Source organism: Fistularia commersonii, chromosome 25 (genome assembly GCF_037954325.1).
Source record: "Fistularia commersonii isolate RoL2024-O1a breed Wild chromosome 25, RoL_Fcom_v1.0, whole genome shotgun sequence".
Taxonomy (NCBI): domain Eukaryota; kingdom Metazoa; phylum Chordata; class Actinopteri; order Syngnathiformes; family Fistulariidae; genus Fistularia; species Fistularia commersonii.
The window spans coordinates 14,285,001-14,297,007 of NC_141308.1; the positions used below are offsets into that span (position 1 = coordinate 14,285,001).

Consider the following 12,007-nt stretch of genomic DNA (forward strand, 5'->3'; position numbering starts at 1 on the left):
GCGTCTCCTGTGACATCATCAGTCATGTGACCTTTGTGTGTGTGTGTGTGTGTGTGTGTGTGTGTGTGTGTGTGTGTGTGTGTGTGTGTGGCAGTGAGGTGGGGCTGGAGGTTCCCTTCAAGCTGATGCATCCAAAACCCAGCGCAGGTGAGTTCACCTGTGAGCTCTTTGAACCTCACCTTTGATCTCTTTCAAATTCGCCTGCGGTCTCTTTGATGTTCACCCCACCCCCTGAGATCCCTTTGATCTCTGCTAAGATCGCCCGGCCCCCTATAATCTCTTTGACGTTCACCTCAACCCTATGATCTTTGCACCCTTTGACCTCTTTGATGTTCTGCCAGCGCCCTTTGATCCAATGATCAGTTTCCTTTGTTCCTGCTTCACCCTCGTGTTCAAAGACCTCGTTGGTCCCCATTAATTAATAGCTAATTCCTTGTTATTCCGCTGCAATAGGTTGATTTCTTATTGATCGGTGTCACACACTACTTCCTGTCCTTATCCCGTTGATGTTTCAATGACACACACTCTAAAATCTGTGTGTGTGTGTGTGTGTGTGTGTGTGTGTGTGTGTGTTTCTTGCTGCTGCCAGTGAAGGAGAGGTGAGTGTTCCCCACTGCCAACCATGGGATGCCATTAGCATGACCAGCTAACAGGAAGTGACCGTGTATGTATGTGTGTGTGTGTGTGTGTGCGCCTGCAGTGAACTGGAGGATGAGATGGTCTTCCAGGAGTTCAAGCGTTCCTACCTGAGGGGGATGGTCCCTGACGACGATGACGAAGAGGGCAACGTCTCTGGGGGCGACGACATGGCGCCCAAAGAAAAATAAGTGGCGGCCGGCCGGGTGGCTTCTTCTTCTTCTTCTTCTTCTTCTTCTGCTTCTTCTGCTTCTTCTTCTTCTTCTTCTTCTTCTGCTTCTGCGTCGTCCACTTCCTGCTTCTTCCGCCGATTGACTTCACGGAAAAGGACGAAGTCACATTTAGTGTGAAAATATAGTTGATTGAAATAAAAGATGGTGGAAGCGATGACCTCCGACCCCGAGCTGCACCTTCTGCTGGACCGTCGAGCCGCTTCTGTCCGCTGACCTTCTCCCGACCCGTTTAGAGTCTTTCTGAATAAAAGCTGCTTCTTGGGATTCTTTATTTCTTGCTATTTTAAAGGATCGGTGGATCCGGCGATCGCAGCCGCCGGAGGGGGCGGGGCTTGATCCGGCGGGTCAGCTGTCAATCACACGCCCCCCATCCACGCTTGGAGATGATTTCGAGCCTCTGTTGAACCTCGTGGAGGGAACCCGCGGAGAACCCTGGGCTCCATCTCGTCCGGCTTCTCGATCTTGACGCACGACCGCTTTTGGACGATCGTTTGTTTTTGTTCTTCCAAACATGAAGGTGGGGAGAAAGACAGTCTGACATGATGCTTCCAAGCCTTTAATGAGAAGGTCCGAGCAGGTCTGACAGATGATTCGGACGAGCAGTAGCACTAAGATGATACAGGTGATTACGATGAGCGAGGTTACAGACATTTCCGTTTTTTCAGACGAATCGGACGGTTTAAAAGAGTCTCATTGTCCCGAGTGGTTCGGTGGATTCAAAAGAGTCGGATTATTCCGACGATTCACGTGAGTCGAACGATCACGATGATTCAAATCAGTCCGACGGCTCTGATTCGAACGAATCGGATCTTTCGGAGGAGTGTGATTCATGTGACTCAATTGATTCAAATGAGTCAGATGATTCAAATGAGTCAGATGATTCAAATGAGTCGGGTGATTTGAATGAGTCAGATGATTCAAATGAATCAGATGATTCGAATGAGTCAGATGATTCAAATGAGTCGGGTGATTTGAATGAGTCAGGTGATTCAAATGAATCAGATGATTCGAATGAGTCAGATGATTCAAAAATGATCTTTTCAGGGTGATGAAGGTCTTGCCGAAATAAATAATATTTTTGGAGGAGGGAACGACGTGGTGTTCAAGACAGACCTTCCGTCTCTGAAAACACATTTACGGCCAGAGAATAACTTTAAAATGAACAGAAAACAGATTTTGTCACGGACCGATCGCTTCAAATATTGCGGGGAAAATAGATTTACATTCATTTGTTTGCATCTTTTATTTCCGTTTTGACGTCCGGCTGCCGTGACGTTTCGGACGTTTTCGCCCCGAAGAAACGAAAAGACGGAAAAGGAGGAGGGAATCACGCCGCGGCGCCTCTACGGGCCGGGGGGTCTGATGTCGGACGTCTCCAAGTTGCCCCAGCCGAAGCTGCCGGGTCGCGGGAGGCCGGCGGGCGGGTGCAGGCGCCCCAGGGGGGCGGAGCAGGCGTCGGCGCGCAGCAGGAAGCCGGAGAAGCAGCTGCTGCTCTCGGCGTCGGTGAACATCCCGTTGCTGAAGGCGCTTTTCACCTGCAGCCACACGCGGGCGCCGGCGGCGAGGCGCAGCACGGCGCTCAGGCTGGCGGTGGAGCGGTCGGCGCCCTGCGTGGCGCGAGCCACCGGCCGGTGGTCGTGGAAGAGGCCGACCTTGAGCGGGCGCTGGGCGACGGCCAGGTGCAGCCAGAAGACGTAGGTGCCGTTGGCGGGCGCCGTGTAGATGCCCTGCGCCGGCTGGAAGTGCCCCGGCTGGTTGGACAGCACGCGTGGGAACGCCACGGGCCAGTCCGCCGCCGGGAAGGGCTCGGCGATGCAGGCGGAGAAGGACGAGTGGAGCGGGGGGGCGCAGGGCCCGGGCGGCCCCGCCGGGCCCGGCGGCCCCGGGGGACCCGACCCCCCCTTCTCGCCCGGGATCCCTTTGAGGCCGGCGGCCCCGGGGGGGCCCGCGGACCCGTCCGGCCCGGCGGCCCCGTCCGATCCCTTCTCGCCGCCGCCGCACCCGCAAGCCCCCCGCTCGCCTCCGTCGCCCTTCCATCCCGGCGGCCCCGGGGGGCCCGGCTCCCCGTCCTGCCCCTTCTCACCCTTGAACCCTCGAACCCCCGCCTGGCCCCGGACCCCCGGCAGGCCTCGGGCCCCCGCCGGCCCCGGGTGTCCCTGCGTCCCCGGGAGCGCTCGGCCTCCGTCGCAGAAAGCGGGGCAGGTTCCGGCCTCTCCCTGGGGGCCCCGGAGCCCGGAGGCCCCCGGCAGCCCCGGGTCCCCCTTCTCCCCTGGAGGACACACACAGCACAGGCTCACGACCGGGAAGAAGACGGCGGCCGAGATAACGAGACGAGGTCGCCCGCTGACCTTTGACCCCGCGCTCGCCCTTGGTCCCCGTGACCCCGGCGGGCCCCTGCTGGCCCTTCAGACCCCCGTCGCCTTTCTGACCTGCAACCACAGCCGGCCGTCAGCTCGGGATCATCCGGGACGAGAAGGTGCCGCTGAAGATGCTGTTGAGACAAACGGGTTCCTCACCTTTCATCCCTCGAGGGCCGGAGAATCCCGGGCGGCCTCCGGGCCCCGTGAGGCCCCTCCCGCCGGGGCTCCCGGGCCCCCCTGGACAAGAAGAGCCCGTCAGCTGCCGTCGGGCGGCGGCGGCGGCGGCGGCGCCCCGGAGGGCTCGCTCGCTGCTTCTACCGGAGGAGGTCTCCTACCTGGGGGGCCCCTGCTCCCTCGCTCCCCTTTGGGCCCCGCCGTCCCCCTGCAGCGCAGGCAGTGGCAGAACAGCGGCGTGGGGTCGGGGGGCTTCACCCGCTCACAGAGGGCGGCGTCCGGCAGGAGGACGCCGTCGGAGGCCCCGCCCCCGCGCGGCATCCCGGCGGGGAAGCCCGGCAGCCCGGTGGGCGGGGCCTCCAGGGCCCGGTTCTGGAAGTCGGGCTCGTCGCCGGGACGCCAGGAGAAGGTGTTGGAGTCGGCGCCGGGCGGCGGCGGGGGCCGGCCCCACGCCGACCCGTTGGGAAGCAGCATGGCGGCGCAGCCGGACGTCAGGCCGAGGACGGCGAGCAGCCGGCGCCACACCTGGGCGGGAGAGACCGGCCCGTCAGAAACCCTCCGACGACACCGACGGCGACCGTCGTCATGACGATTGGAGCTAAGTCTCGTGGCGGCGGGAGATCTGAACCCTGATTGGCCGCAGCCGGACTCACCGCCGCGTCCCCGTCAGTCTGCATCCTCGCCGCTCCAGGGAAGACCGGCTGGCGACAGACGCCGCCGCCCTTTTATCCACCCCCGGCCCCCCCTCGGCATGTGTGTGTGTGTGTGTGTGTGTGTGTGTGTGTGTGTGTGTGTGTGGTGTCCTGCCAGGAAAAATGAGACAGCAGAGTTTATCTTCCATCGTCTCCACCCTCCTCTTCCTCTCCACTCTTTGTTTGTCTGGAGAAAAACAACCAACCTGAGACGGACGTGTTCTGGGTCGCCACGGCGATGTCTGAGCGAGCGGGGGGGCGGCGGCGGCGGCGGCGGCGGCGGCGAGCCGGAGGAGACAAACAGGAAGCCGTGGAACCAGACACGCATCCTTTATGCTCACGCTTTTATTTTGAAAACCCCGACACCTGCGGACACAAAGGGGAGACGGGCGGGAAACAAAAGGCTCAATGGCTAACCTGGAAACCTGTCCTGGTTTCCACACACACACACACACACACACACACACACACACTTTGCAAGGGGGGGGGCTGTGACCGGAACACACACACCATAAACAGTGTGTGATGCTGATGGTTCACAGGGAACAACTATCAGACATGTGCCTTAATACAGAGTGATCTGTGTGTGTGTGTGTGTGTGTGTGTGTGTGTGTGTGCGTGTGTGTGTGTGTGTTATGTAATTATGATTGAAAAGCCTTTATGCGTCCAAATCCTTTAATCTTCAGGATAAATTTGGTTTTCCAGTCATTGATTGATGGGCATCCTGGAAACATCCAGGAGTCCTTGGGAGCCCTGGAGTGTGTGTGTGTGTGTGTGTGTGTAGACCCTGGACTGTCAGCAAACACAGCTGTCAGTCATTAACCCAGGCGAGTCGGAGGAAGCTCATTCTTCTGGAAGCTGCTGCTTTCCACAGGTGGGTCGGCTGATCAGAAGGTCCCTGGATGTTCTCCTGCTGCTCCTCTGCTGAGGTGGGAGGTCAAAGGTCAGTCGGGGTCCGCCGTGAAGGTCATCCTGCCGGGGGCCTCCGGTCCGCGCCCGCCGACGCCTCTGGATAATTGTTGGTCTCGGAGCGTCGGTCGAGGGAGACGGGCCGGCGCTCCGGAGGACGGGGCGACTCCACGCGACCCCTGACCTCTGACCCCCGACCCCAAGGACCCGGGACGACCCCACCAACCTGCGCCCGCCGCCGCCACCCGCTTTGATTGACGGCACTCGGTTGCTCCCGCAGGCTCTCACCCTCACATCCCCGTCATCTGATTGGCTGCGTCCGCCACGATGCCCCGCCCCCTCCTGTCCGCCGCCGCGCTCACGGCGTTGTGGGTGGCGTCTGCTCTGGGGATGGCCGGTGAGTGGGCGGGGCTTAGACAGGAAGGGGCCCCCCAGGGGCGTGGCCTCACACCTGACAGGTGTGTGTGTGTGTGTGTGTGTGTGTGTGTGTGTGTGTGTCAGTGTTCAGGGAGCCCCCCAGCGCCCACATGCTGCTGCGCTCGCGGAGAGCTAACTCCTTCCTGGAGGAGCTGAAGCCTGGAGACAAGGAGAGAGAGTGCATTGAGGAGAACTGTGACTTCGAGGAGGCCAGGGAGATCTTCATCACCAGGGAGGCCACGGTGAGACACACACACACACACACACACACACACACACACACACACATATGAAGAAGGTGATGAAGATGAGTGTGTGCTTCCACAGCTGGAGTTCTGGATAGCATACACAGGTACCTGTCAATCATCAGCCTGCTTCTTCACCTCCAGGAAGGATGCCGCCGTAATCCTAATCCTCAACTCACCCCTCCTTAACCTCTAGGTAACTCCTCCCTAATCCTCCAGTAACCCCCCCCCTAATCCCTAGGTAACACCTGCTTAATCCTCAGGTAACACGGTAATCTTCCTGTAACTCACCCCTAATCCTCAAGTAACATCTCCTTAATCCCAAGAGAGGTTCTCCTCAATCCTGAGGTAACACCTCCCTAATCCCGAGGTAACACCTGCTTAATCCTTGAGTAACATCGTAGTCTTCTTGTAACTCATCCCTAATCCTCAAGTAATCCCTTCTTAATTCCAGGTAATTTCAATCATCAAGTAACACCTCCTTAATCCCAAAAGAGGTTCTCCTTAATCCTCAGGTAACTCCTTCCTAATCTCTATGTAACACCTGCTTAATCCCCAGGTAACACGGTAATCTTCTTGCAACTCATCCCTAATCCTCAGGTAACCCCTCCTTAATTCCAGGAAACCTTAATCCTCAGGTAACACCTCCCTAATCCCAAGAGAGGTCTTCCTTAATCCGTTAATCCATGAGATTACTTGCTAATCCCTTAATCCCGCGAGGAGCGGGCGGCTCGGCCTCAGGCTCTGGGACTGGTGTCCACCTGCTCGCACACCTTTCAGACGCAGACCAGTGCACCTCGCAGCCGTGCGTCCACGGCCGCTGCGTGGACATGATCCAGGCCTACCACTGCCACTGTCACCAGGGATACGAGGGCAAACACTGCGACTACCGTACGTGTGTGTGTGTGTGAGTGTGTGTGTGTGTGTGTGTGTGTGTGTCTGATGAAAACACATACTCCCATAAAAATGGCCGCCTGTCCTGCAGCTCAGACCGCCACCAACTGCTCGCTGGACAACGGCGGCTGCAACCACGACTGTTTGGAGGAGGAGGGCGGCCTGAGGAGGACCTGCAGCTGCATCGAGGGCTGGAGGCTGGAGGACGACGGCAGGACCTGCTCCCCCAAGGGTGAGGAAACAGGAAGTGAGCTCAGAGAAGGAGTGCTAAAACAGGAAGTGAAAACTGTGTTTTTTTATCTTTATTGTAAACAAACAAAACATATAAACAAACAAACAATATCCATGAAATGGAAACAACACTTATTTTGTGTACAATCAATGAACTGTAAGAGGAAGCAAGAGGAAATGTATGATGTTTGAAATCAAATTTCAAAAAATTGGGCGAGCGGAATACAACGTGTCATAAAGTATCAGTCATAAAACGGTATATCTGTCGGTAGTTGGAGTTTTCACAAGTTTCAAAGATTGCATGAAGGGGAGCGACAGGAAGTGAGATCATGGAGGCAACAGAAAGCAAAGTCATGAAAAGGAGTGAGATCACAACAGGAAGCAAGAAGACAGGAAGTGAGATCACAACAGGAAGTGAGATCACGACAGGAAGTCAGAGGACAGGAAGTGAGATCACAACAGGAAGTGAGATCACAACAGGAAGTGAGATCACAACAGGAAGTCAGAAAACAGGAAGAGAGATCACAATAGGATGTCAGAGGACAGGAAGTGGGATCACAACAGGAAGTGAGCTCACAATAGGAAGTAAGATCAAAATAGGAAGTCAGAAGTCAGGAAGTGGGATCACAACAGGAAGTGAGATCACAATAGGATGTCAGAGAACAGGAAGTGGGATCACAACAGGAAGTGAGATCACGATAGGATGGCAGAGGACAGGAAGTGAGATCACAACAGGGAGTGAGATCACGACAGGAAGTCAGAAAACAGGAAGAGAGATCACAACAGGAAGTGAGATCACAACAGGAAGTCAGAAAACAGGAAGAGAGATCACAACAGGAAGTGAGATCACGACAGGAAGTCAGAAAACAGGAAGAGAGATCACAACAGGAAGTGAGATTACGACAGGAAGTCAGAAGACAGGAAGTGAGATCACAACGGGAAGTGAAACGATGGATGCAACAGGACGTGAGACCACGACAGGAAGCGAAGTCATGACAGGAAGTGAGAAAACAACATGACAGGAAGTGAGGTTGCTGTCGTGCGCCCGCAGGTGATAAGTCCTGCGGCCAGCTGCTCTCCAAGACGTCCTACCCCAGGGTGGAGAACAAGATGCTGCCCTGGGCCGTGGGGGGGGAGGTGGGCAAGAAGGGCGAGAGTCCGTGGCAGGTAAGAGGCGGCGCCTCCGACGGGCCGAGGCCGGATCCCCCGCGGCGGCTGACGGTCCGAGGCCGCGTCTCCTCAGGTGCTGCTGCTGAACGCCGTGGGGAGGTTCCACTGCGGGGGCGTCCTCATCGACCCCAGCTGGGTCCTGACGGCCGCCCACTGCCTGCAGAACAACGTGAAGTTCTGGGTCCGACTGGGTGAGTGGACGTCCGAGCCGACGACGTAACGCGTCCCCGATGAAAGCGGCGTGCCGGAGCCAACGGTTGGCCTCGTGCGTCCGCAGGCGACTACGAGCGGCAGCGCGACGAGGGCACCGAGGCCCTGCTGAAGGTGACGGCCATCTTCTCGCACCCCTCGTACGACAGCGGCAGCCTGGACAACGACATCGGCCTGCTGCGCCTGGAGAGGCCGGTGGCGCTGACCGACTTCATCCTGCCCGTGTGCATGCCCGGCCGCGCGCTGGCCGAGGGCGTGCTGAACCGCAACGGCACCATGACGGTGGTGACGGGCTGGGGCAAGAACAGCCTCAACGCCACCGGCTACAGCTCGGCGCTCAATGTCATCCGCGTGCCGCTGGTGGACAGCAAGGTGTGCGCCCGTCACATGACCAACAACATCACGGACAACGTGCTGTGCGCCGGCATCCTGGGCCGCAGGGTGGACGCCTGCGAGGGCGACAGCGGCGGCCCCATGGTCACGCTGTACGACGGCACCTGGTTCCTGGTGGGCCTGGTGTCGTGGGGGGAGGGCTGCGGCCGCGAGGACAAGCTGGGCGTCTTCACCAAGGTGTCCAACTACCACGAGTGGATCGACGAGAAGCGCCGCGCCCACGACGCCTCCAGCCAGGCCTGAGCGCCGCCTTCCTCCTCGCGCCGATTCCAACCTTAATTCCTGCATTTTTATTTTTCCGTCGCTCGTCCGGCCGCTCCGTCCTCCGACCGCCCGGCGGCTCAGAGGGAGGGGCTTCTGGCCACCATCACTCGACGGTAACGCTTCTGGATTCGCCAGACGAGTTGGAATAAAAAAGAAACACGTGAAGCGGTAGTTTCTGTTTTCTTCTTCTCACCTTCCTCCGATTTGGATCTCGACCGGCCGTTTTTTTCAAAAGACAACTTCCGACGTCATCCGTTCGCTCGTCAATAGCCTATCGACCACGACTGATCGGGAAATAACGGTAACACGTAAATGGAGATGTTTTTATTGACTCGCTGACACGGCGAGGACAAGCTTTGTCTCAGAAACAACGGGAAGTGACATCACAGCCGCAGGCGTACGGGGTTAGAAGCGCGACCTTTCAGCGGACACGCCGACGCCCGGCAGATGTTTGGACTTTGACCTCGCAGTGGGCGGCGGGCGGTGACATCCAGAGACGACCGTCGGCGTCGAGTTCAGCGACCGCAGCGAGAGCTCCTTCAAAGATCAGCTGAACCCTCAGCCAGGGTTTCCCGCCTCCTCAGCTCCTCCTCGAAGGCGCGCAGCTGCGACAGGAAACCGGGGTTGGGCTGGATCACGGGACGGGACGCCTTCAGCGCCTGTCACACACACCCAAACAACCGCCCGCTCAATAATGAGTCCTCGGCGAGGTCACTTCCTGCCGCCGGTTCTCACCCGCAGGGCCTCGTCCAGCGTCTTCCCGCCGTGCTTCATCAGGTAGGCGGCGCAGACGGCGGCCGAGCGGCTGCGTCCGTTCTTGCAGTAGACCAGGCAGCGTCCGCCCGGCGCCGCCTCCTGGCGGATGGCGTCGGCGCAGCGGTGGAAGTGTCCGTACAGGTCCTCGCCGGGGTCGTCGTACACGGGGACGCGCAGCTGGGCGACGGCGCCGCGGGGGAAGGGCTGCTTCTTGGACACGTTGATGCAGAGCGTCACCGCCGCCTGCCGGATGAGCTCCTCGCTGCAGGCGGAGCGGGCGTCGCTGATGAACAGCGTGTCGGTCACCTGACACAGCCGCCGCATCGCTTCCTGCCGTGACAGGAAACCCACCTTCCCGGGAAAATCAGCAAGACAAATGTCCGCGTAAACATCCAGAGTCCAGGTCCAGCTGGCGCCTTCGCTCTCCTCTCCAGCCGACGCTGCTATATTTACCGCGGCCGGTCTCCGGGTCCTAAAACCCCCAACGCCCGACACCTTCAGCCACGTCTCACGTCTGGAAGGAGTGCAGTGGAACACTAACCCACATATGGAAGATCTCTGCTTAATACACCTGCTTATCTTCACAATAAACATGGAAGGCCGGCTCCTCCGGGTGTTACGTGTTCATCCTCTCACCAGACGCTTTGTGCATGTTCATTCATTCTTTTATCCGATCCTGTGAGTCTGTCGTCTTCACAGCAGAAGGCTGGAGGAGAGACGCTCCTGCACGCTCAGCTGCACCTGGACAGAAACTCAGGTGAGATGGAGGAAAACACCTGCAGAGCCTTGCAGCTCACATCTGTTTACTTCTGGTTGTTATTTTTCACCCTTACTGTTCCATTATGTTGTCCATTGTCACCACTGATGTTGTTGTTCTCCCTGTTGTGTATCTATTAGTGGATGTCTTCTGTCTATATTTTATTTTTGACAAAACAGTTACACTGCTGTGACAAAGGGAATTTCCCCTGTGGGGAATCAATAGTGTATCTTATCTTTACTTCCTTCCACTTCCTGTTTTTTTTTAAATTTTATATTTATTTATTTGCTTCTCTTAATTCCATGGAGAGTGTTGGAGTGTTTAGCTGTGGATTATCTCTGATTATTGACTGGAACAAGCAGGCCGGTGATCGATCAGCAGAGTGCGTCGGATCAATAACGGATGCTAGCAGATGCTAGCAGGATGCTAGCAGGAACAGAGGGAGCCCTTTCACCTCCGACACTGACGTCACCCACTTTGACCTTCAGTGCCGCCGCCTGGAGTTCAAGACGATTTTGGAGGAGAAAAGTCTTTATTAGCCGAGAAAAGAGGCCGCGATTCGGCGATTAAACGTGATCTGAACGGCCGCGGGAGCTACTTTGTCTCCGACGGGCTCGCTAACGCAAGTAACAACATTAGCTACATTCGCTAAATTACGGTCATTAGCTATAGCGGCTAAATTAGCGTCATTAGCTTTAGCGGCTAAATTAGCGTCATTAATAAGAATAAGAACAACTTTATTTATCCCGAAGGAAATTTAGGGGTCAACTATATCATCTTGTTTTGTCGAGGACGCATGTCTTCCTCTCACAGCATCAGATCCATCCGTCCATCATCCCCTGGAGCCGGGTCACTCCTCCGGGTCCAGCCGGGTCACTCCTCCGCCTGGAAGGTGAAGCCCGTCCGGCTTCCGAGCTCCGGTCCCCCCGCTGGCCGCCATGTTGCTTTGCTGACGAATAACCGGGAAGGGTTGCCAGGTAACTTTCGTCTAATTTCTCCATTTTACACGAAGTTCGGGATTATTCTGGGTTTATATTCATTGGCTACTGAGTTCGTATTCGTCAATTTATTGGCGTTTCTCTTCGCTGCCTCGACTGTCCAGCTTCTGATCCAGATACCGTCGATGCCCCCTAGCGGTCAGAGTGAGATACTGCAGCCGCAGGTTGATCTGCATTTGTTTACATTTTGATTTTATTCATCCATGAGGATGAATAAAAGCTCTTCTGTATTTCCACATCGGTCTAAGAGGTCATGTATATTCACTCTCAAGCTTTAAAAACACACACTTCAGAGGCTCAATAACGTTTTACATTCTTTCATATTTAAATTTAAGAAAAAGTGCCCCATAACTGCAAGGCTACATGTCACAGTGGTGCAGGAAAAAGGACTGTCAGTGAATTTACTAGATTAGGGATTAAACCCTGAGAATCTCCAGTTTGCTTACAACCCAACACCCGTGCGTGATCTTCACTTTATTTTGTTGGTTTTTCCATCTTTGCACCGCCTCGCTGGGCACGTCAGTCCTGTGGCTCTTCACCTTAGCACCCAAACACACAGTGCACTTTGTATTGTTTATAATGTTCCTGTTTACCTTCGTGTCAGTGTGCTTGTCCACCACAGCCTACCTGTGTGTGTGTGTGTGTGTGTGTGTGTGTGTGTGTGTGTG

At 56.5% G+C, this 12,007-nt stretch overlaps 4 protein-coding genes across 5 annotated transcripts in view; 2 read left to right on the forward strand and 2 right to left on the reverse strand.

Moving 5' to 3' along the window:
• saga (S-antigen; retina and pineal gland (arrestin) a) overlaps positions 1-1,023 on the forward strand; it is a 5,683-nt gene extending 4,660 nt beyond the window's left edge. The window contains exons 14-16 of the mRNA XM_086172266.1: positions 95-147; positions 590-599; positions 701-1,023. Coding sequence (XP_086028392.1) covers positions 95-147; positions 590-599; positions 701-827 — 190 coding nt within the window. The 3' untranslated portion in view covers positions 828-1,023. The remainder of the gene's footprint in view (positions 1-94; positions 148-589; positions 600-700) is intronic.
• A 389-nt stretch (positions 1,024-1,412) lies between these two features.
• Positions 1,413-4,142, reverse strand: LOC147219449 (uncharacterized). Its single transcript, XM_086172211.1, has 5 exons — positions 4,057-4,142; positions 3,565-3,928; positions 3,386-3,466; positions 3,218-3,298; positions 1,413-3,138 (listed from the first exon to the last, which is right to left on the reverse strand). The coding sequence occupies exons 1-5, from the start codon at positions 4,078-4,080 to the stop codon at positions 2,213-2,215; spliced, it is 1,476 nt and encodes a 491-aa protein (XP_086028337.1). The 5' UTR covers positions 4,081-4,142; the 3' UTR covers positions 1,413-2,212.
• Positions 4,143-4,865: 723 nt separating this feature from the next.
• proca (protein C (inactivator of coagulation factors Va and VIIIa), a) lies at positions 4,866-8,993 on the forward strand. 2 transcript variants are annotated; one of them, XM_086172216.1, is made up of 9 exons: positions 4,866-4,969; positions 5,285-5,401; positions 5,506-5,663; positions 5,749-5,773; positions 6,447-6,557; positions 6,652-6,792; positions 7,843-7,958; positions 8,035-8,152; positions 8,239-8,993. In XM_086172216.1, the coding sequence occupies exons 2-9, from the start codon at positions 5,332-5,334 to the stop codon at positions 8,805-8,807; spliced, it is 1,308 nt and encodes a 435-aa protein (XP_086028342.1). In that variant the 5' UTR covers positions 4,866-4,969; positions 5,285-5,331; the 3' UTR covers positions 8,808-8,993. The 2 variants fall into 2 exon arrangements, with proteins under 2 accessions (XP_086028342.1, XP_086028343.1); XM_086172217.1 differs by having other exon boundaries at positions 4,956-5,038.
• Positions 8,994-9,141: 148 nt separating this feature from the next.
• Positions 9,142-10,178, reverse strand: dusp28 (dual specificity phosphatase 28). The gene is made up of 2 exons (XM_086172255.1): positions 9,564-10,178; positions 9,142-9,487 (listed from the first exon to the last, which is right to left on the reverse strand). The coding sequence occupies exons 1-2, from the start codon at positions 10,176-10,178 to the stop codon at positions 9,368-9,370; spliced, it is 735 nt and encodes a 244-aa protein (XP_086028381.1). The 3' UTR covers positions 9,142-9,367.
• Positions 10,179-12,007: the final 1,829 nt, after the last annotated feature.